The sequence below is a fragment of the Benincasa hispida genome, chromosome 5 (assembly GCF_009727055.1).
Source record: "Benincasa hispida cultivar B227 chromosome 5, ASM972705v1, whole genome shotgun sequence".
Classification (NCBI taxonomy): Eukaryota; Viridiplantae; Streptophyta; class Magnoliopsida; order Cucurbitales; family Cucurbitaceae; genus Benincasa; species Benincasa hispida.
Window position 1 is genome coordinate 15,808,887 of NC_052353.1, and position 19,840 is coordinate 15,828,726.

Sequence of the window (19,840 nt, forward strand, 5' to 3'; positions counted from 1 at the left end):
CTTTCGCGTCTCTCTAAAATTGCAGTCATGGTAAAATCTTTGTTTATTTAATCATTAATCATCAGGGACTCCCAAGCACATGAATTCTCTATAAAAAGAAAATGAAGGGCTTGTTATTTAACCGTATAACATGACTTATATACCCATGTCAACCAATATCAACATCCATAAATATAAACATATATCTATGCTTTTATTTATTAGTTATCTAGATTAATCAGAATTTTTTTTTTGAATTCTTTTCATTCATTAAAAAATCGAATTAGACTTGATAGATTATTTCGATATGATAAATTGGTTCACTATCATCATTAATATAGGTTACCCGAGACTCGGACCCAAAACTAGTCGGATGGAGTAGATAATTTACTTTAATCCGACTAGTAAAAAAAAATTTCCCATACGACTACGTATATGGTTTGTTGGCAAGAGATATCCACTATGTGGTGGATCATAATTATCTTGAATATATTAACTATTTCTTTATTTTCCGATCGCCTGGAAGGGACAAAAGAAACATCTTGTTCTTTCTTCAACAATTTCTGATCTCTAGTGGACCTTTCAATAGGATTCGAACCCATATGAAGTTCTGACCATCTGTCAGAGAAAAAAGAACGAATGGATCTTGTAGGATTCCCGAGAAATTCATCCTATTTCATCAGATCCGGGATATGATATGGTTCCGAAGGATGAACTGGATATGAACAGTTCCAATAAGATTTCATTCTTGAAGAAAAATCCATTTATTTATTTATTTCATCTATTCCATGACCGGAACAGGAGGGGATACACGTTACACCACGATTTTGAATCAGAAGAGAGATTTCAAGAAATGGCAGATCTATTCACTCTATCAATAATCGAGCCGGATCTGGTGTATCATAAGGGATTTGCCTTTTCTATTGATTCCTACGGATTGGATCAAAAACAATTCTTGAATGAGGTATTCAACTCCAGGGATGAATCGAAAAAGAAATATTTATTGGTTCTACCTCCTATTTTTTATGAAGAGAATGAATCTTTTTATACTTGCAAATAATAGGACAGCGCACAAAGTAACAAATAATAAATTCACCTCATTATTATCAATCAAGTTATTGAGATTTTAAATAAATCCTGAAATTCAAAACTCCCCGTTGTCCAATAAATACCTAAAATCCCTAATAATAAACCAAAATCCCCTACGCGATTAGTTACAAATGCCTTTTGACAAGCATTCACCGCATTAGGTCCAAAAACAATTCTTGAATGAGGTATTCAACTCCAGGGATGAATCGAAAAAGAAATATTTATTGGTTCTACCTCCTATTTTTTATGAGGAGAATAAATCTTTTTATCGAAGGATCAGAAAAAAATGGGTCCGGACCTCCCCCGGGAATGTTTGGAAGATCCAAAACAAAAAATAGTGGTATTTGCTAGCAACAACATAATGGAGGCAGCCAATCAATATAGATTGATCCGAAATCTGATTCAAATCCAATATAACATCTATGGGTACATAAGAAATGTATTGAATCAATTCTTTTTAATGAATAGATCCCATCGTAACTTGGAATATGGAATTCAAAGGGATCAAATAGGGAATGATACTCTTAATCATAGAACTATAATGAAATATACGATCAACCAACATTTATCAAATTTGAAAAAGGGTCAAAAGAAATAGTTTGATCCTCATATTTTGATTTCTCGAACCAAGAGATCCATGAATCGGGATCCTAATGCATATAGATACAAATGGTCCAATGGGAGCAAGAAACATCTATAATTATTTCTAGATGATATAGATACAAATTTTGGCAATAATCAATTACGATAAATTGGATCGGATTTTATAATTTTTTCTTTTGCAGTACCTCGATGTGACATGAGTGTGAAAGGGGTTCAAGAATAAGTTTTCTTTTTATAAGGGCTAAAATCATTTATTTTGGCTTTTTGACCCCATATTGTAGGGTGGATCTCGAAAGATGTGAAAGATCTCCCTCCAAGCCGTACATACGACTTTCATCGAATACGGCTTTTCACAGAATTCTATATGTATCTATGAGATCGAGTATGGAATTCTGTTTACTCACTTTAAATTGAGTATCCGTTTCCCTCCCTTGATCACGATCATGCTTTTCTTCTTTCTTGCAAGTGGAAGTCATTTGTTCTTTTCTTTCTCTCTTTCACTATCTTCTTTAGTCTTGCCTTGAAGAAATTTTCGAGTGAGGTAATTAGGAAAGGAGTTTGCACTTCCTTTTATAGCTTCAATTTTGAAATCAAAACAAGAAAGTATTGCTTGCCATCTGGTAAAAATTTGTCAAGAAACCAGGTTTTTAACATCCTTTTGTAAAACATTTGTAGTTGCTTTGCAATCCACGCTTATTAAAAAACTTTTGTTGATTAAATCCCTTTGGAATTTGTTGGTACATAAAAGGATTGATAAAATCTCTTTTTTTATGGTACGATAATTTTTTTGAGATCCTAGCCAGATACCCGAATGATATCTAACTAATTGCTCGTTACCATTGATGGACTGTTTGAGAATGACTCCATATCCTATATCTGATGCATCTGTTTCTACAATGAGTGATGCATGTAGATTGATGATGGATAAACATGGAAGACTTTTGACTAAACCTTTGATGGTTTTAATGATGCATGTATGTTGATGATTCTATGGAAGGAGATTTTTTCTGAGTCTTTGAGATAGAGGTTCACATGTTTGTCTTAAATTTGGAATAAAGTTTGATATATTGATTTCATATGAAAATTTGTTAGCAAATTCTATTAATCTTTGAATATAAGGGTCATCTAATTGTTTTTCGATTCTTCTATAACATATTTCCTTTTTTAGAAATTGTATTTGTTGTGTCTTTCTTTTAATGGAATTAATAGTTTTAAATATTGAGGAATTTTGAAAATAATTTATTAATTTAGTAGATATTGGATTTACAAATTTGAAAGTAATGTTTTGATTTAAGATTCCCGATCCTCTCCCCCTACCCGGTCCCATACCCGGTCGAGCCAAGATCGGGCCAAATTCCAGAAACCTCGCTTACACAGCCCGCCCCTATGCTACCCAGTCCAATACTCGGCCAGGCCAAGACTGGGCCAAATTCCAGACGTAAACATACTTCTCGACCCGGTCACATAAAGTCGTTCGAAGCCCGACCGGGCGCCACCTACCCCTACCCAGTCTTGCTCCCTTTCCCCTCGTCCTTTCCTCTCTTTCCCGCCCATACTCGGTCGAAATACACATACAGCCCGACTGGTCTACCACCGGGCGCAATCTTCCCCAAATCTTCCTCAAACTTCTCCACTCGATCACATACCCGATCACAATGGTATGAAGCCCGGCAGGGTAAGACCGATTTTCAGAAACTCATTTTTAGTTTCAAACTTATTCAGAAAATGTTGAACATGATGTTTTCAGGAAAAAAAATAACATTCAATATAGATCTAACATAGATTTCAAATATTCACACAAGAACACCTAACATAAACTAACACAATGAGTGGAAAAAAATGAAAATCCATACCTTAATTGAAAAATCCCAAATGATCTTCAATGAAAAGGAGAATGACAAGGAAATCTAGAATGGGAAGAATGAAATGGAGTGAGATTGAAGACTTTTGAAATGGAGAAGAGTGACCGAAAATGGAAAAGAAAAGTGAGGGTTTGAAGGGTTTGAGTGAGTTTTGAAATGTGAAGGCTATTAGCATAATTTTCATTAATTTTCAAAATTTTGGGGTCAAAAAAACAAACTTTTTAAAAAAATCTGAAAAGGATTATTTTTGTTAATTACCCTCTTAGTTTGTGGTCTAATTTTGTAGCATATAATACAAGGCATAGATTTGCATTTGAAATAACCTAATATATATTTGAAATACATTGTATATACTTGAAATAAACCTTGTATATGTATATAAAAAGCAAAAGAACAAATATTTAAAACCATAATTCTACAATCGGATGAAGGTAAGTCGACGCCCCTACAATTAAGTACAACTAAATCTCATTAATCAAGGGATAAGAAGATGAAACAACGCTCCTTATGGGAAAAGAAAATCTCATTAATGCATTAATGGAAATAGATATTTATAAACAATAAAATGTTTTTAAAAAAATGCTCATTAATGACCAAAAGAAAAAATGACAAAAAATGAAGGGACTGTTTGGGACCGTGGGATGATATAGGATGTGAGGAGTTTTGATGTCTGAGAAGTTTGATAGAGTATGATCGAATATGCTCAAAATACACGAAAGGAAAATGATGGCGAAAATAAGATAATAGGCCTCCAAATACTGAGATAATATAGGATGTGGAGATATACCATCTCATGTTGGACCCCCAAACAACCTTGAATATGTTAGAAAAATTGAAAAAGGTAAAATTGTCCAAAATTAACCCTAAAAGCCTTCAAATTTAAGGATATTTAAATAAATGACAAAAAAAAAATCATGTAAATCTATATATGTGTGTATATATGTTCGGATACGCCTGGAGCGGCAAATATATTGGACTACGCCAACCAAATTCAATGATATTATAATTCATGACAAGAATAACTCTCAAATAAATTAAGATTATCTCAAAACTCAAAGTCTCAACTGCAACTAAATCTAAATTCTAAAAATCAAGTCTTTTAAAAAAAAACATCATTTATGGGAAAGAAAGGCAAATTGGAATAGAGAAAAGAATGTGAAAGAGAGTTTCCATATACAAAATCATTTCATAGAAGATGGGAAACACAACACATACTCCTAAGCAATTTAGTAAGTGAAGTCAAAATTGGCTATGCTTTTTACTTGCTCCACAAGAACCAGGTCTAAAAATAGCTTTACACCTAAAACTCAGAATGTTGAAATACCATCAAAATTTCCAACAAAGGCATGTTGTTTTGTTTTTTCATCAGGACCTGGTGTGAACTCAATGTTCCTAAGTTCCTATGTAGCAAATTTGTATTAAAACATGATCTGATTTGTTAATATTCGAGCACAATGTGAACTCAATACCTTGGACTTTCTTGTTCGGACAGTGTTCGAGTGCTTTCCAAACTCTAGTAACTAGAGAAGATATCACTGAAGAATCAATTGAACGCAGCCTCAACCATGTCAGGGAAATCATTCAGATTGATTAGCTTCTCCTTCTCCTTTGCTTTCTTCGGCACTCGAAACAATCCGAACATGGAGGAATTTTTCTACCTATGTTACTTGCTTGGAGCTTGCTGGGAGGTATTTTCAGGTCTTCCACTAGTATTTGGTGAAGCTTGTTATTTTCCTCCCTAAGCTCTTGTATAAGTTTCTGATGCACCATTACCTGCAATACAGGCAACAGAATGAGTTGAATCAATTTTACGAATCAAATGCGGTAGACATTAATGAGGTTATAGCTATTCGTAAACTATTGATCCAAAAGATGTAAAAGAAGTGATTGTGAAGATTCATTGGTCTAAACATTTTATTTCTTAAATAATAACGTTTGAATGGAAATTTTGTTCACTTTTGCTTAGGAATAAACAAATTTAAAATAGTTTATCTCACTTCAGTTGAATGTCCTAAATTGATGTGCTCATTTTAAGTGAAAGTACTGCTCAATTCTGAGTTTCTTCTATAGATATTCCACAATCCCTAGTTATTTTATAATGTGAACAATGATTTCCCATATCTAAAACCCATCTTTTCACTGTTAGATAACAAGTCATTTCCATGATGCATCTCTAATAAGAAGTTGGTTCATATTCACAGGTCATTATGAAAGCTTACCATTTGGAAGAGATGGTTCTCAAGCCGTAGGCGTCCAACCTACAATGTAAGAAACATCAATCAGGACTCCCTGACAAATTAGTAACCAGCTCAACTAAATCTGTAACAAGATATCTAGAGGTTCAAAATGAAGGACCAGTGCCAAAAGAACAATAAAATCCACACTACTGGTATGGTACTCAAGCTTGCATTGCTATCGTGCCAATACAAGACCAATGCATGTGCAAGAAGTGTGTTTAATGAGCAAATCACACCAAACATTCATTGTTCTTATAGGAAAATTTTCCAGAGTGCACACGTAAGAAAGAAATTTCTTGTTTAGAACCTATAACCAAACATGTAGTATCGTACCTCATCCTGCAGTTCATTTTCCCCTCCTTTAAAAACAGGATTTTGCAAGAAACTGTCTATGACCTTTTCAGTTCGAGTTCCAAATGATCTGCTCGATAGAGTATTTCGAAGAGTGGATCCCTTAGACACGTCTTCATATCCAGACAGGTTTCCTGGGGCAGTTTCTGGCACTTCTTTTGCAAATTCTCTTATACTTGCAATAGGATGTTCATTTGCCGAAGCATTTGTTATGCTGCTCGCAGATTGTAGTGATACTGGTACGGCGCCTTGACTCATTGGAAGACTAGGATTATTTCCTAGTTTTGTCATCACCTTCTCCATTGCTTGCTAGCAGATTTGGGTATCCAGCTTCAAACACATGTATATAAGAAGTCATAATGGGAAAAATATGATGGATAAGAGGTCCAGCACTTACCATGACAGAAGATTGAACTACTTGTAGAAATGAAGGCTTGATAGCTAGGCCTGACATTCAAGAAACAACGTGTCAGTTAAACAACAGGCTGAAAAAACTTAATAAAGAAAAACAAACACATGAGCAAAAACTCACGGACGACATAAATGGTATTCCGAATATATTGTTGGACATACCAACACCAAAACCATGGCCAAAACCAACTCCACATCCAATGCCAGCTTGGACGTTCTTAGCTCCCAATTTTCTGAGCTAACATGTGATATTTGAGAGAATCTTAATGGTCCAAAATTTCAGATGGCAAATAAAGAACACAAATTGTATAATGTTTAAATAGAAAAAGAAGGATAAGACTCACAGAGTTATTCAAGTGCCTCGTTATCCCAGAAAATGCATCGGTTGCACCTCTTGTGGCACTCATTACTTCGTTCATGACAGGAATTGCACCTGAAAAAATAAATGTCAATTTCATATGTTCATATACTAGCAGCACTGGCCAGCAGACATGTTTATCAACCACGAATCAAGCATATATCCACAATTTGCACATATTCAACGTGAAAAGAAAAGAAAAGAAGAGACTGAAAAATCTTATACATATCCTATTTAAAAGCGTCTCCAAGAGTATCATCTTTACCTGGAAATCCCTTGCCTTTCATGTTGAATTGAGAATAACAACATTTTTAATCAAGAAACTCAAAACTCACAAATTGGGAAAGTGAAAATTGTTCAAAAACCAATCAAGGCGGCCATTTGATAGCTATTTTATTTTTTGTTTTCCATTTCTGAAAATTAGGTTTACAATATAAACTTGTACTCTTTTTTTAGCTTCACTTTGGCATTGAAAATTGTTTAGATTGGAAAACAAAGGAAAATGTTGTGAATAATTAAACGGGCCCCAGGCTAAACTACTCAAAATCCAACCAACAAAACACAAAAAGCCATTTATGGAAAGCCTAAATCCAACAACAAAAAACACCTAAATCTGATCAAAGATCAAAACACAAGCATCAAGTGCTTAAATTCAACCAAAACAGTGTCAATTAAAATCACTGGTTACCATTGAGTTTGAAGTTAAACACAAGCACCAATTGGATACCTAACTTAATTCCACTCACAGCTAACCACTAACTTTATGGGATAATACCTGACCCTGCACACTATTAGAAACTCATATGATTTTAATGTTCTAGGTAGCTACTAGCGTGTTTGAATTTAACCACAACTTTTTCAAAAGAAAAACTCAGCTTCAAATGGTATTAATTCCAACCTTTTTTAAAAATAAATTTAAGGTTAAATTTGATGATTTTTTTTTCTTTTTTTTTATAAGAAACAATTTCATTGATAAATGAAATATCGGAAGATTACTACAAAACCCAATAATAACAAGAACCACAGAGCGACCCCCATGATGGGTAAAAGATACAAATTGGTGTAGTGTGAGGCTTTAGTGTTGTAACTAGCTGAGAGTTAGTTGGGATAGTTAGTTAGTTAGATAGTTAGTTGATAATAAGTTTTTTTGTTATTTTGATTTGATAGCATTCTTTACTAACTTGTAACCACATTTTCTCTATAAATAAAGGTCATCTCCCCTCATTGAGAGGTAGAGAATATTAGTCATTCAAATCAGATTTTGGTATTACACCACAAAGTTACAAACGATACCAAAGGGGAGGGAGATGACAAAAAGGAGAGATAAACAAGAAAGATGTAAATTGGATTGATGAAGCAAGTAATCCACAGAAGGGGAAAACTAAACAAACATAAATCCACATCAAACCGAAACAACCCATAGAAGAAGCAATAATCAAGCCATAAGATCCCACAGTGTGTTCATTAAAAGCATTGATATCTGGTGTGGAGATGAAAGGCCAAAAAAGGAGGGGAGATCGAGGACCGGTATCACATCGACAAAGAACACTCTCGAAGCAATGGTGTAGCTTTTTTCTCATAAAAGATCGAGCATTCCAAGTTCCGAATTTCTCTCGTGCTTTTCCCTTGTCTCACCGTTTGCTTGTTTTTCTCTGTCCTAGCGAGAATGGCCATAATACAGAGGCCATTGTCTCTGAACCATGGTGCCAAAGCAAGTATGAATGGCTATAACATAGAGGCCATTGTTTCACCATTTGATGAAATTAAAATCTCAAATTAAACTCAAATCACCTAACTAACTACATGTATACATTTAGAACTAATTAGCGAGGCCAAATTCTACAAAGTTGCCCCTGCTCTCACTCCTGACTAAAATTAAGTATAAAAAAGAATCTTTCATATAATGGTACCCCTAATGGCATGTTTAGAGGTGATTTTTCCGTTAATCACTCTAAAACATACTTTTAAATAATTTAAAATGAAATTAACCGTATGAACATGGCGTTTAGAAGTGTAAATCAAATACCAAAATGATTTTAATGATTAAGGCGTGTTTGAAAGTGACTTTGAACGATTTGGCAATTCAAAATACATTAGCTTGTTCGTCTACCTATTAGAGAGAGGAGAAACATTCCAACAGATATCCCTTTTCAAATTTCACACTTATCCATAGTCACCAAGATGAGCAGAACAGAACCCATTTCAGGGAAAATCTAAATGAAATGAAAGCAGAAAACAACTCTTCTCGGCAGGTTATGCTTGATCAGACAGTGCGAAAGAGAAAGCTAATGAAAGAAACTGGTAGAGACAAAAGGTGGTCGACAATGGGGGAAAAGAACTTTTACCCATGTTTATGGGGCGGCCAACGCCGATACCGATGCCACATCCGACGCCGAAGCCTGTAAATATTTGACCAACCTTCAAAGTAAAGGGATTCTCTATTCGGATTCCTCGAAATTGCCCTTCCTGAGAGATCACCGTACCCTTACTTTCTGAGACATTTGTAGCTTCCATTCTTCAACGAGCCTTCAATCTTTGAACTCTGCAAGTTTTCAAAGGTCTCTCGGTTGGAAGATGAAAACGAACATACAGCTTCTCGCTATCTTTAATGGGCTTGTTCAGATGGGCCTTCCATACGCTACTTTTTCCACGTTAAACTGTTCGGCCCATGATTTTTTTTCTGCTGTTTTGTTTAACAAGTTATCATTTTTCCACTCTGTTTTTTTCCCGGGAAAATTCCATTTCCAAGCACGACTCTTCTCATTCTCCACCACTTGTTTGCTTGGCCAAATGAGTTCTTCTTCTCTAATAATCTGAAAAAGATACCTCTCATCCTTTTCTTGATTCTTAATTTCCTTCATTCGTAAAATCCCAAGTTCAGTTTTCATGGCTATGGTTTCTTCTTCATCGTCTGTGTTCCTCAAATCGCCCATTTCACCATCTCCAGCTCTCCATTTCTGTGGGGGAGAATTTCCCAAGAGCCATCCATGGATTCGGGGTCGACCCAGAACAAAAAATATGGTTAGAGCTCAATCAGAGGTCAGAAAGGAAGACATAGTTATAGTTGGTGGAGGGATTGCTGGTCTTGCCACTGCTCTGTCTCTTCACAGGTAGAATCTAATTTTATGAAATTCTATAGCTTAGTTTAAGTGAAGATGGTTTTATTGTTGAGGCTTTGAAATTTCAGGCTTGGAATTAGGTCATTGGTGCTAGAGCAAGCAGAATCACTTAGAACTGGTGGAACCTCACTAACCCTTTTCAAAAATGGGTGGCGTGTGTTGGATGCAATTGGGGTTGGAAATGTTCTCAGAACCCAGTTTGTTGAAATTCAAGGGTATGTGCTAGGTTTTCTTAGTATAGGTTTGGTATAATTAATGCTTAATACATTTGTCGGCTTGGAAATTGGAACATAGTTCAATTAGTGACCATAGCAATAGTTTGAAAACTCATCCTCTTGCTTCGATATTATATTAAATCACTGTTAAGACTCAAATGTTTGAACTGATAGATCATAGGTCATAGTATATTTAACCAAGATTGGGTTTTATTTTGAACCCGTTTCCTGCACTTTTAAGCTTTTGAAACAGAAAACGAGGAAAAGGGAAAAAAGATATTATAAAATCAACAAATAAAAAAGCGAGAAAACATAAACAGTAAAGATCGCATAGAGATTTATGTGGTTCACGGATAGTGTGTTGGACAGAGGGAGAGATCAGTTTATTACTAGAGAGAAATATCAAATAATACAGATTACAAACACACCAATAGGGTTAGAACGTTTATATATGACACCTCTCTAAATTCTAGGCTGATAATCGTAAGTAACATAAAATGTGACTACAATTTAGGTTTCGGAGCATTGCCCTTGGACCTTGACTCGTTGACGTGTCAGATAAAATATGTAAATTATTCTAACAGATGTTATTTTAGATATGAGAAACGTCTTTCAGATGTTTTTGAACTTCCACTGAAATTGTTTATATTACCAGCATTGCAGGATGGTAGTTAAGTCAGAAGAAGGAAAGCAGCTGCGCTCCTTCACATTTAAGGACGAAGATGAAAGGTGCTCGGTTTCTCTATCTTCTCTCTTTATGTCACTGAATAAGAAGTTGGTTATATGTAACATTTTTTTCCCTCCTAAGAAACGGTTTCGTTATCTTATTCCTGCTTTTATCTACAATTGTGAAGGGATTTTGAGACCAGTTTAACCATATAAACCGTTTTTCGACAGCCAAGAGGTACGTGCCGTGGAGAGGAGAACACTGCTGGAAACTCTGGCCTCTCAGCTTCCATCAGGATCGATTCAGTTTTCCTCAAAGCTTGAAGCAATTCAGAGAACTCATCAAGATGAAGTCAAGTTGGAACTTGTGGATGGCACACAGTTAATTGCAAAGGTAATTCAAACTTCAAACAAGAGAATTGACTTAACTTTCTTCTAGTAGTATCCTACTCTTTGGTTCTTTAGTGAATTGAATCTTGCTTTCTTCGTTTTCTCTCTGTCAAATAGATTGTCATTGGCTGCGATGGCGTTCGATCTCCCGTGGCTCAATGGATGGGATTTTCGGAGCCAAAATTTGTAGGGCATTGTGCTTTTCGTGGGCTTGCATATTATCCCAATGGACAGCCACATGAGCCAGAAGTGAACTATATCTATGGAAAAGGCTTGCGAGCAGGTTATGTTCCCGTTTCTGCTACAAAAGTTTACTGGTTTATCTGCTACAATAGTTCATCTCCAGGTTTGCATTTCTCATTCCCATTTATAAAATTGGATTCATAGCATTTTTCAACTGTTCAAAACGACAAAATTTTCAATTTCTGATCGATGAGATCGACTTATCTAAACTCGGACCAAAATTGCTGGTTTCTCTCATTGCAGGACCAAAGATTACAGATCCAGCTGTTTTAAAGCAGCAAGCAAAAGAACTAGTCAGAAACTGGCCATCTGATCTACTGAACATCATGGACACAACCCCAGACGACACACTAAGCCGAACACCCCTCGTAGACCGATGGCTATGGCCTGCAGTCAGCCCGCCGGTTTCATCAGGGAGAGTGGTTCTGGTTGGAGATGCTTGGCATCCAATGACTCCAAATCTAGGACAAGGAGCCTGCTGTGCATTAGAAGATGCAGTGGTTCTAGCAAGAAAACTTGCCACTGCACTCAAATCTGAATCGGAAACGCCTTCTGTTGAAGAAGCTCTGAGATCGTATGGAACTGAAAGATGGCCTCGAGTCTTCCCGCTCACTATTCGAGCCAATGTGGTTGGATCGGCTCTGCAGTGGGATAACCCCATTGTTTGTTCTGTGAGAAACAATGTTGTCATACCCAAACTGGTTAGGCTAGGACCTCTGCTAGAGCATACCAATTTTGAATGTAATGCTTTGTGAATACATTTACAAGCTTGTTACTTGATATGTGATAAGTATACAATTATACTTTTTTTAATGGAAATAAATTTATCAATTGTTCTTAGTTATCGTCCTATGCTTTAATCTTAGTTTTAATTTGGTTTTATCTTTCATATCTTTTGACATGCGTCCTTAGTGGTAAATAAAAATTTTATGGCATAGTTGATAGTTGCGTAGCCAACAAAGATAAAAGGTTTTTCGTAAAACATACTCTTATTTTTTGTTACATTTTCTCAAAAGTATTTTTATACACAATTTTGATTGGTTTGTTCTATACTCAAAATTTTTTCGCTAATCAAATGAAAAGATTCATTAACAAACATTTATGAACGTCAAAGTTCAAATTTGTATTTCAAACACGGGCCAACTGCTAACTACCATCGGTGGCTGAGGGCCGAGGGCAGTAGCAGTGGGATGGTTGTTGGTGGGGCAAGAGTGATTGCCAACAATGGCAGCCGTGGTGGGCAACAATGGCGATGGAGGTCATGGGCAGCAGGCGGTGAGCAGTGGTGCTCGGTGGTGACAACTATGGTAGAAGTGAAAATAGAGAGATTGGGACTTTCGTCATAAAGTCATTTTGGGTAGTTGTCAAATACTACAAATCTTGCTAAATGACTTGATTTAAAATTAAACACTTGAAAAGTCCATCCAAAAATATATCATAATCTATATATTGTTGTTGTCCATGGCCAGAAAGATGGAAACTTTATAGGCATTCATCGATTATCTTGACAAGAGAACTAATGTGGGTTGACTATTTATTATTTCAAATAATTAATATCGTTCAGCCAAGGCATGTTCACTTCCTGAAATTGTAATTAGGAAATGGGAACCAAAAATTGTGGGACTCACTCCATTGCAATTGATGGTGTTTACTAAACTCTACAATAAAAATCCTACCATTTTTTTGTTACTCCTAAACCTGTAATCACATTCCCCAAAATAAGTGTATGTTTAGATTAACTAGAGAATTTAAAAAATTCATTTTTATTTAAAATCTAAATAAAATACACATCAAAACCTATTTTGAGGAATTGTCAAACAATTCAATTTTTTTTCTAAAATAACTTATTTTCAAAATTAAACATTTGAAAAGTTAATCCAAACGCAACAATCAAAAAGTTAATCCAAACGCACCCTAAGTATTATTTTGATTACGATTACTTGATTATGTGAGACCTATTCTATTTTTTTAACTTTCCGCTATTTGTACCATTCTTTCTCTAATTTGATTTTTTTTTTCCTCTTCATCTCACCCCCTTAGACTTTTCGCTCTCTCCCCCTCAACATTCTTTCTCTTTCTTCTCGCTCAACTTCACAATTTCAAAAATATTTAAAAAGAAACACAAATGGTCATTTACCCTTTTTTTTTCTCGATTTTCCCTCTCAGTTTTCTTTCAAACCCATAGTCCGATTAAAGAAACACAAAAGTTTGCCCATACACAACTTTATTTGGTTAGCTCTATATTCACAATGCTCTGGCATATATCAAATCTCTATAAATGATTTGCTAGCAAACACTATGAACATTAAAGTTCAAATTTGAAGTTAAAAAATTGTGATCGCCCAATAGGCCATTGTAGGGTGAGGTTGGTAATCCGCTAGCGCTGGAAATTGTCAACAGTAAACGGTGGTAGTGCTTGATGACAAAGGCATCGTAGAAGTGACGGAGAGATTTGGAGTGTGATAGGGTATTTTGGTCATTTTTCATATGAAATTGGAGGTTATTCCCCATGAAATACTCAAAAACCTGCGTTCTCACTAACCCAAAGATGAATGATATATATGATATACAAAATATTAGGTATATCAATTGTGCACGTTATTCTATTTTGACATCCATTGATTGATATACAAACTATAAGGTATATAATCTACAAAGTAATCAAAGTCGTCATCGAAACCTAAATCAGAGTAAAAAAAAAAGTCGAATGAGGGCGAAAAAAAAACTCCAGATCAAAAGTAATCACATAGATGAACACAACTCTTCTCCATTATGCCTTTGCCTGGTTCGTCGATGCAAAAGAAAAAACTAAATGAAAGAAACTGGTTGAGACAAATGATCAACAAGGGGATGCCTCAATTCACTCATAATGTGGATGATATTATGTTGCTAAATATATAACAGATCCAAGTTTTTTTCCCTAGGACACAAGAAATACCAGAAAAACAAAAACAAAAAGAAGCAAATGAGTTGAGCAAAATACAAACTCATTATAGCCTACAAAATTGCATTACAGAAACTATTAGATCCCTTCAGGCTTTTTAAAATTTAATTTCAAAGTGTTTTTCAGCCTAATTCATCTCATTAATCAGATCATTGATGTCATCTCCTCTATTACCAGCATCTCCACCATCCTTGTATAATGACTTTTTCCCTTGAAGACCCCCTCCTCCTGGCTTTTCAAGTTCAAAAGGCCATAAAAAGGAAATTACCTCCTTAAAATGAGGGCCAACATTAGCAATTTCATGCACCATATCCTCCATGCACAGGATCCCATGCTTGCCCAATGCCTGAAATTTACCATCAAATCAGTAGGCAGTGAAACAGGCCAATAATGGTAAAGGCTTTTTTCTTTCTTTTTTTATGGAAACAGCTTCCATCGAGAAAAAAATGAAAGAATATATACGAGAGAATACAAAGAAACAAGCTCACAAAAGAGAACCTCCCACAAAAAGTGACTCAAACTATAAAAAATAATACCTATATAATAGTTACAAAAGTTCTTCGGAATCGATGCCCAATGAAACATGAAAGTAAACAAGAGACTAAATCTCACAAGGGTCCCTTTCTATCCCTCTAAAAGCCCTACCATTCCACTCACCCCACAAAGCCCATAAGACCGCACAACCCAACAAACCATTAAAAGCAACCTTTCTCACCACAATTCAGATTAAGGAGGAACTCCTCGAACACAACACTGGTGCCCTATGGTGAGCACATACAAAACACCAAATATCCATCCCAAACAAAACTTGCAAACTCAATGCCAAATATGATCCAGATCTTTCCCCCACCTTCCAACAAAGCAAACTAACAAACAAGGTCAACTTCCTTACAAGTCTGTCCATCGTGTTAGCATGGCCATGTAAAACTTGCTAGAAAAAGATCCTCGCTTTCCTAGAGATCTTAATTCCCCAAAGAATGAAAAAGATAGACTCAATCAGCTAGACTAGGAAAGAAAGACTTACACGACCCCCCCCCCCCCCTGCCCAACCGATTGGGGCTCCATACACACACACATTTCTTCTCCCAAGCTTAAAAAAATGAACCTCGAGCAAAATAAGAAAAGAAGCTACATTTGTTGCTTCACTATTGGAAAGAGAGCAACAGAGCCCGAAAGAAAACGAACATGAGATCCCACCATACAAGGAAGTCAACAACAAAGTGGTTTTTGAGGGAAAATTAATGACAGTAAAGTAGTTAAGATGGTTTTCTTCGATACCTGTTCGATAATGTTGTTATCAGTCAGAGGAACTCTTTGTTTGTCTATCTTTGCAAATCCCTTCTTATAAACAAGCTCCCTCACATTTTTAAGATTCGGGTATCTGAAATTCAACTAAAATTTCAGTAAAATCATGGATGACAGAAGTGTGAAATCTAATGGAGCTAATATAAGAAAAATTATCATTCTCATACCCATATGTCACATACGGCTCCACTCTTTGTAGCTTCCCTAGAATACTCTCATTAGCCTTAGCAAAAACAGCACTGAAAATTCTACTTAATCCGAGATTATATAAGATCTTCCTCGTCTTTGGATGCATGTCGTTCTTGCTGGAAAAATGTAAAAGAAATTATTGATCTTGACAAATTATAAAAGAGAAGAGGGGAAAGAAAGTAAATGAGAAAACATTCCTACCCCTGTATCCGAATTATAAAAATCAATTTTGATTTTGATGGCACCATAGCAGGTCTTTTTCTCTTTGTCCTGTGCTTCATTTTGACAAGGTCCAATTCCTACATAACATTTGGGATTGTATGAAAATAATAAGGGTCATAGCTCATAAATACATCGACAACTAGGAACTATAGGCTTGAAGTTAAATTCCACCAGAAGATATTTTCAAAAGTCATTCTAACATGACATTTATCAAACGCATAGTTCTACAAGGCTACGGACTAAAGCACCTTAAAACTAAAAATACCATACATGAGGTTTAACATGTTATGTCACATTCTCCTAGCAAGGAAAATTCGAATAAACTAAAAACATGATTAGGAGAAGTTGCTTGCTCAACCTGATACCTTCAAAACCCAAATTGTAATTACAAAAAAAATTGCACGTAAGAAGGATAAGTGCTGGAGACTCATATCATATAATTGAATCTCTGAAAGAGTAAAAGAGAGGCAGACTTCATCAAATATATCTTCCTTAGATATCCCAAATGCAAATTCAAAAGGATATTGACATAAGATACTTGATAGGTAAATAATAAAACACAAAAATTAAACATATTTCACATTGAATTTCAAATTAGATGAGTTACCCTAGCACGATATTCTCTGATAAATTCCTCAGGTAGTTTAATAAAACCATCCTTGTTTTTATTCGAACTAAGCTTCCTTAACTCCAACTGTTCCTTTCTTCTCAGTGCCGCTGCTTCATTGACCTTTCTTTTCTTCAGTATAATCTCCGGTATATATGCAAGTGGCTGAGGATCCTCTTCTGCCATAGCCATCGTAACTCACCTATACACAAAAATATATATATACATATCAAAATTAAAGCCCCATTCTCAGTAGCACAAACTCAAACAAGTATGACAGACATTCATATCGTGAAATGAAAACAACAGAGTTAGCTTTAAACACTCAACTTGCAGACAGTACTGTAAGCGACCAACTGGAGCCTATACAGTAGAGACCATAAAAGAAGTTTAAATTTGTAGTAGTGTTTTCTCAAGGAAGAAGATCGAACTTTCATTTAAAAAAATGAAAGAAGACATACAAAAAAAAACAAAACAAAACAAAACAAAACAAAACAAAACAGAAGCCGACCTACAGAAAAGGGCTCTAGTTAAAAGAAGACCAAGAAGTGTTGAACTGCTAAAGAATGATCGGAAAATCTGTACAAATGCAGGAACTGATAGAAATACAGCCCCTAAAAGAGTGATGTCACGTGACGGAGGGAGATTCGGCGGCGACTGCTGGCGGCCAATAAGCGCAGGAGGGAATGAGAGAAATAGACGCAGACGAGAGAGAGATTTTCGAGAAAGAGGAAACTGAAAAAGAAATAAGGACGGGGGGAGAGGACTCACCGGCGACGACAAGCGGCTGGCGGTCGAACTGAGATGGAAGCGCCGGCAAGGGGAACTGCGAGAGAGAAGGAACGGGGGGTTGGGGGAACGTGAATGCAAATAACAAACCCTAATTTTACTTTTTGAGTCCCAACTCTCCTAAATTTTAAAAAAAGTCGAATTAAAATTTTTTTAAAAAAAAGGTCCCAAATTAAATTCACAAACTTAAATGGCAAAACAAACCCAAAGTCGAGAGAAAACACAAATTTAGATCATGTTTACCAAATCATAATGAAAATTGATGTAATCAAAATGAGATTTTATCGATGGATAAATTGTAATAGGCCTGAATCGCAAATACAATTGGATTGATTTTGGTCGCGTTTATTTAAAATTATAAATCTTTCACATTTTACTATTATCGATATTGCTTTTGTTACTGCTTTTGTTACTGTTTGACCCTAACAGTAAAGACAACGGTAAATGTAACAATAAATGTGATAAATTCATAATTTTCATAACAATAACAATATCTGTAATGGTCACGATAACAGTAACGATAAAGATAGGGGTCCCACATAATTTTCAACCTCAAGTAGATTGAACACCTTTTATTCCCCAATCAGATTACAAATTTCAAAACAGACCCCACATCTCATTATGATTACAGAAAGTAGGTAAACAATAACAAAAGTAATTATCGAGATCCATTTTTTACATTACCATTGATGGATTACTTTTCAACGGGTGTAAATGTGACCTTAAGATATATGAGCTCGGGCGTTATAATTTAGGGACTCGTCACTTTTGCCAGAAGCTATCAAATTTTAGATTTTGGTTTGGTGACTACATATAGAAAACCAAAATTTCAAATTGTCAATGTATTAATTAGATTGGATATGAATCATTTTTACAGATCGAACTGGCCTATGGGCGAGTCTGTTTGGGCCATATTTGTATCAACCTTTAAGACTGACTTAGTAATTATCTAAATATATATGATATGTACAGTTCTTCATATATTAGATTTTATTTTTTAGCAACAAAAGGACTAGACAAAACATTAGAAGCTACCTACATCCACCTCAAGAACAAAGTTACAAGTATCATGCTTATAACAAGAAACCAACCAAGTTAGAAAGTCAGAATGCCACACCCTGAAGAAACCAAATTTTCAAATTATCACTGTATTCATAAGAAGTTGGATCTTATGAACCACCTCGTTTTGATCCCTCCAAATCGCCCGAGCACCCACACAAGCAACAACAAAGCTCATTAGAGGATCACGTTTGAAATTTCTCCATTAGAAAGTTATCTTCAAAAGCTAAAAAAATCATATGATTCCACTTAGGAATAATATGAGACAAAATTTCTTAGCTCTGGTGGAATCAAGCATTACATGCTATGTACTCAACAATAGTGCTCCTTCACACCGAACATAATGGCCCAATCTCAATATGATGTTTTCCAAGTTTATGACAGATGGGAAGAAAATTGTGAAAAAACTTCCACACAAAAAAGTTTTAACTTTAGACAGAAGCTTAGAGAACCACACCCTTCTCCACCAACCAATCTAAACTGAATCACTATAAGACAATTGAGGTGAGTTACTAGATCTTTCCACTCTACACCAATTCTAACAAGATGCACAAGACATTTATCATAGTAACAAATCCATTTCTAACCATTTGATTTAGAGGGATATTCAAAATAACCTCATTATCAACTAGGTAAAACATTATTGAGATTCTTTAGACCTTATCCATATCCTACTGACGATCAGGCATAAAAAAAATTTGAGACCAAGACATCAAAGCTTCCAAAATTTGGAGTCACAACCTTAAAAGACAAAGGTTAAGGAATCCAAGGATCCTTCAAAACTCGAATGGATGAACAATCCCCAATTTTCTTCCTAACCCCATTTTAAGAAGATTAATACCCCACACAGAATATTTCCAAAAGTATGAATTTTGAGGCTTTGTCTTAAAAAGTAATAGATAAGAGTTAGGCAAATAGTTACCCATAACTCATAAGTACCTTCGCCAACAAGGAAAGTGGATTGCCTAGAAAACAACAATCAAGTTTAGCCAAAAAGATCTAGTTAAACCATTATTTCAAGTCCTTGAAATTTAAGTCGCCTTCCTCACGAGGTAATAGAGTTTGTCCTAGGAGGCCTATTGGATTTTTCTTCTCTCTTGAGAAGAATCTCACCTTAACCTAGCAAACATCTACTTGAGATTTTTATAGAGACTAGCCAAAATTTTGAAGTAGCTTATGACATAGGTCGGATTAGCCTTAGG

The 19,840-nt window shown here is 35.5% G+C and overlaps 3 protein-coding genes across 5 annotated transcripts; 1 reads left to right on the plus strand and 2 right to left on the minus strand.

Moving 5' to 3' along the window:
* Positions 1 to 4,675: 4,675 nt before the first annotated feature.
* On the minus strand, positions 4,676 to 9,556 carry LOC120078076. Its single transcript, XM_039032280.1, has 7 exons — positions 9,236 to 9,556; positions 6,877 to 6,965; positions 6,695 to 6,770; positions 6,519 to 6,568; positions 6,104 to 6,430; positions 5,753 to 5,791; positions 4,676 to 5,306 (listed from the first exon to the last, which is right to left on the minus strand). Exons 1-7 carry the CDS (start codon positions 9,402 to 9,404, stop codon positions 5,124 to 5,126), a joined length of 933 nt encoding a protein of 310 aa, XP_038888208.1. The 5' UTR covers positions 9,405 to 9,556; the 3' UTR covers positions 4,676 to 5,123.
* Positions 9,557 to 9,631: 75 nt separating this feature from the next.
* Positions 9,632 to 12,359, plus strand: LOC120078075 (monooxygenase 2). Of its 2 annotated transcripts, XM_039032278.1 has the most exons (6): positions 9,632 to 10,000; positions 10,078 to 10,224; positions 10,888 to 10,953; positions 11,122 to 11,284; positions 11,398 to 11,626; positions 11,767 to 12,359. In XM_039032278.1, the coding sequence occupies exons 1-6, from the start codon at positions 9,777 to 9,779 to the stop codon at positions 12,276 to 12,278; spliced, it is 1,341 nt and encodes a 446-aa protein (XP_038888206.1). In that variant the 5' UTR covers positions 9,632 to 9,776; the 3' UTR covers positions 12,279 to 12,359. The 2 variants fall into 2 exon arrangements, with proteins under 2 accessions (XP_038888206.1, XP_038888207.1); XM_039032279.1 differs by lacking the exon at positions 9,632 to 10,000 and having other exon boundaries at positions 10,086 to 10,224; positions 10,880 to 10,953.
* Positions 12,360 to 14,338: 1,979 nt separating this feature from the next.
* LOC120077161 (60S ribosomal protein L7-1-like) lies at positions 14,339 to 17,695 on the minus strand. Of its 2 annotated transcripts, none has more exons than XM_039031066.1 (6): positions 17,562 to 17,695; positions 16,791 to 16,992; positions 16,163 to 16,260; positions 15,940 to 16,077; positions 15,746 to 15,848; positions 14,339 to 14,813 (listed from the first exon to the last, which is right to left on the minus strand). In XM_039031066.1, exons 2-6 carry the CDS (start codon positions 16,980 to 16,982, stop codon positions 14,595 to 14,597), a joined length of 750 nt encoding a protein of 249 aa, XP_038886994.1. In that variant the 5' UTR covers positions 16,983 to 16,992; positions 17,562 to 17,695; the 3' UTR covers positions 14,339 to 14,594. The 2 variants fall into 2 exon arrangements, with proteins under 2 accessions (XP_038886994.1, XP_038886995.1); XM_039031067.1 differs by lacking the exon at positions 17,562 to 17,695 and adding an exon at positions 17,302 to 17,453.
* Positions 17,696 to 19,840: the final 2,145 nt, after the last annotated feature.

Bases quoted from the DNA above. Each gene is read 5' to 3' on its own strand.
- LOC120078075 (XM_039032278.1), top strand. From the start codon at position 9,777: ATGGCTATGGTTTCTTCTTCATCGTCTGTGTTCCTCAAATCGCCCATT. The intron at 10,225-10,887 runs GTATGTGCTAGG...CCAGCATTGCAG, and splicing joins CAGTTTGTTGAAATTCAAGG to GATGGTAGTTAAGTCAGAAG. The intron at 11,285-11,397 runs GTAATTCAAACT...TCTGTCAAATAG, and splicing joins GCACACAGTTAATTGCAAAG to ATTGTCATTGGCTGCGATGG.
- LOC120077161 (XM_039031066.1), bottom strand. From the start codon at position 16,982: ATGGCTATGGCAGAAGAGGATCCTCAGCCACTTGCATATATACCGGAG. The intron at 16,261-16,790 runs GTAACTCATCTA...AATGTTATGTAG, and splicing joins TCAGAGAATATCGTGCTAGG to GAATTGGACCTTGTCAAAAT. The intron at 15,849-15,939 runs GTATGAGAATGA...GTTGAATTTCAG, and splicing joins GAGCCGTATGTGACATATGG to ATACCCGAATCTTAAAAATG.
- LOC120078076 (XM_039032280.1), bottom strand. From the start codon at position 9,404: ATGGAAGCTACAAATGTCTCAGAAAGTAAGGGTACGGTGATCTCTCAG. The intron at 5,792-6,103 runs GTACGATACTAC...CTTACATTGTAG, and splicing joins AAAATGAACTGCAGGATGAG to GTTGGACGCCTACGGCTTGA. The intron at 5,307-5,752 runs GTAAGCTTTCAT...CCTGTATTGCAG, and splicing joins AGAACCATCTCTTCCAAATG to GTAATGGTGCATCAGAAACT.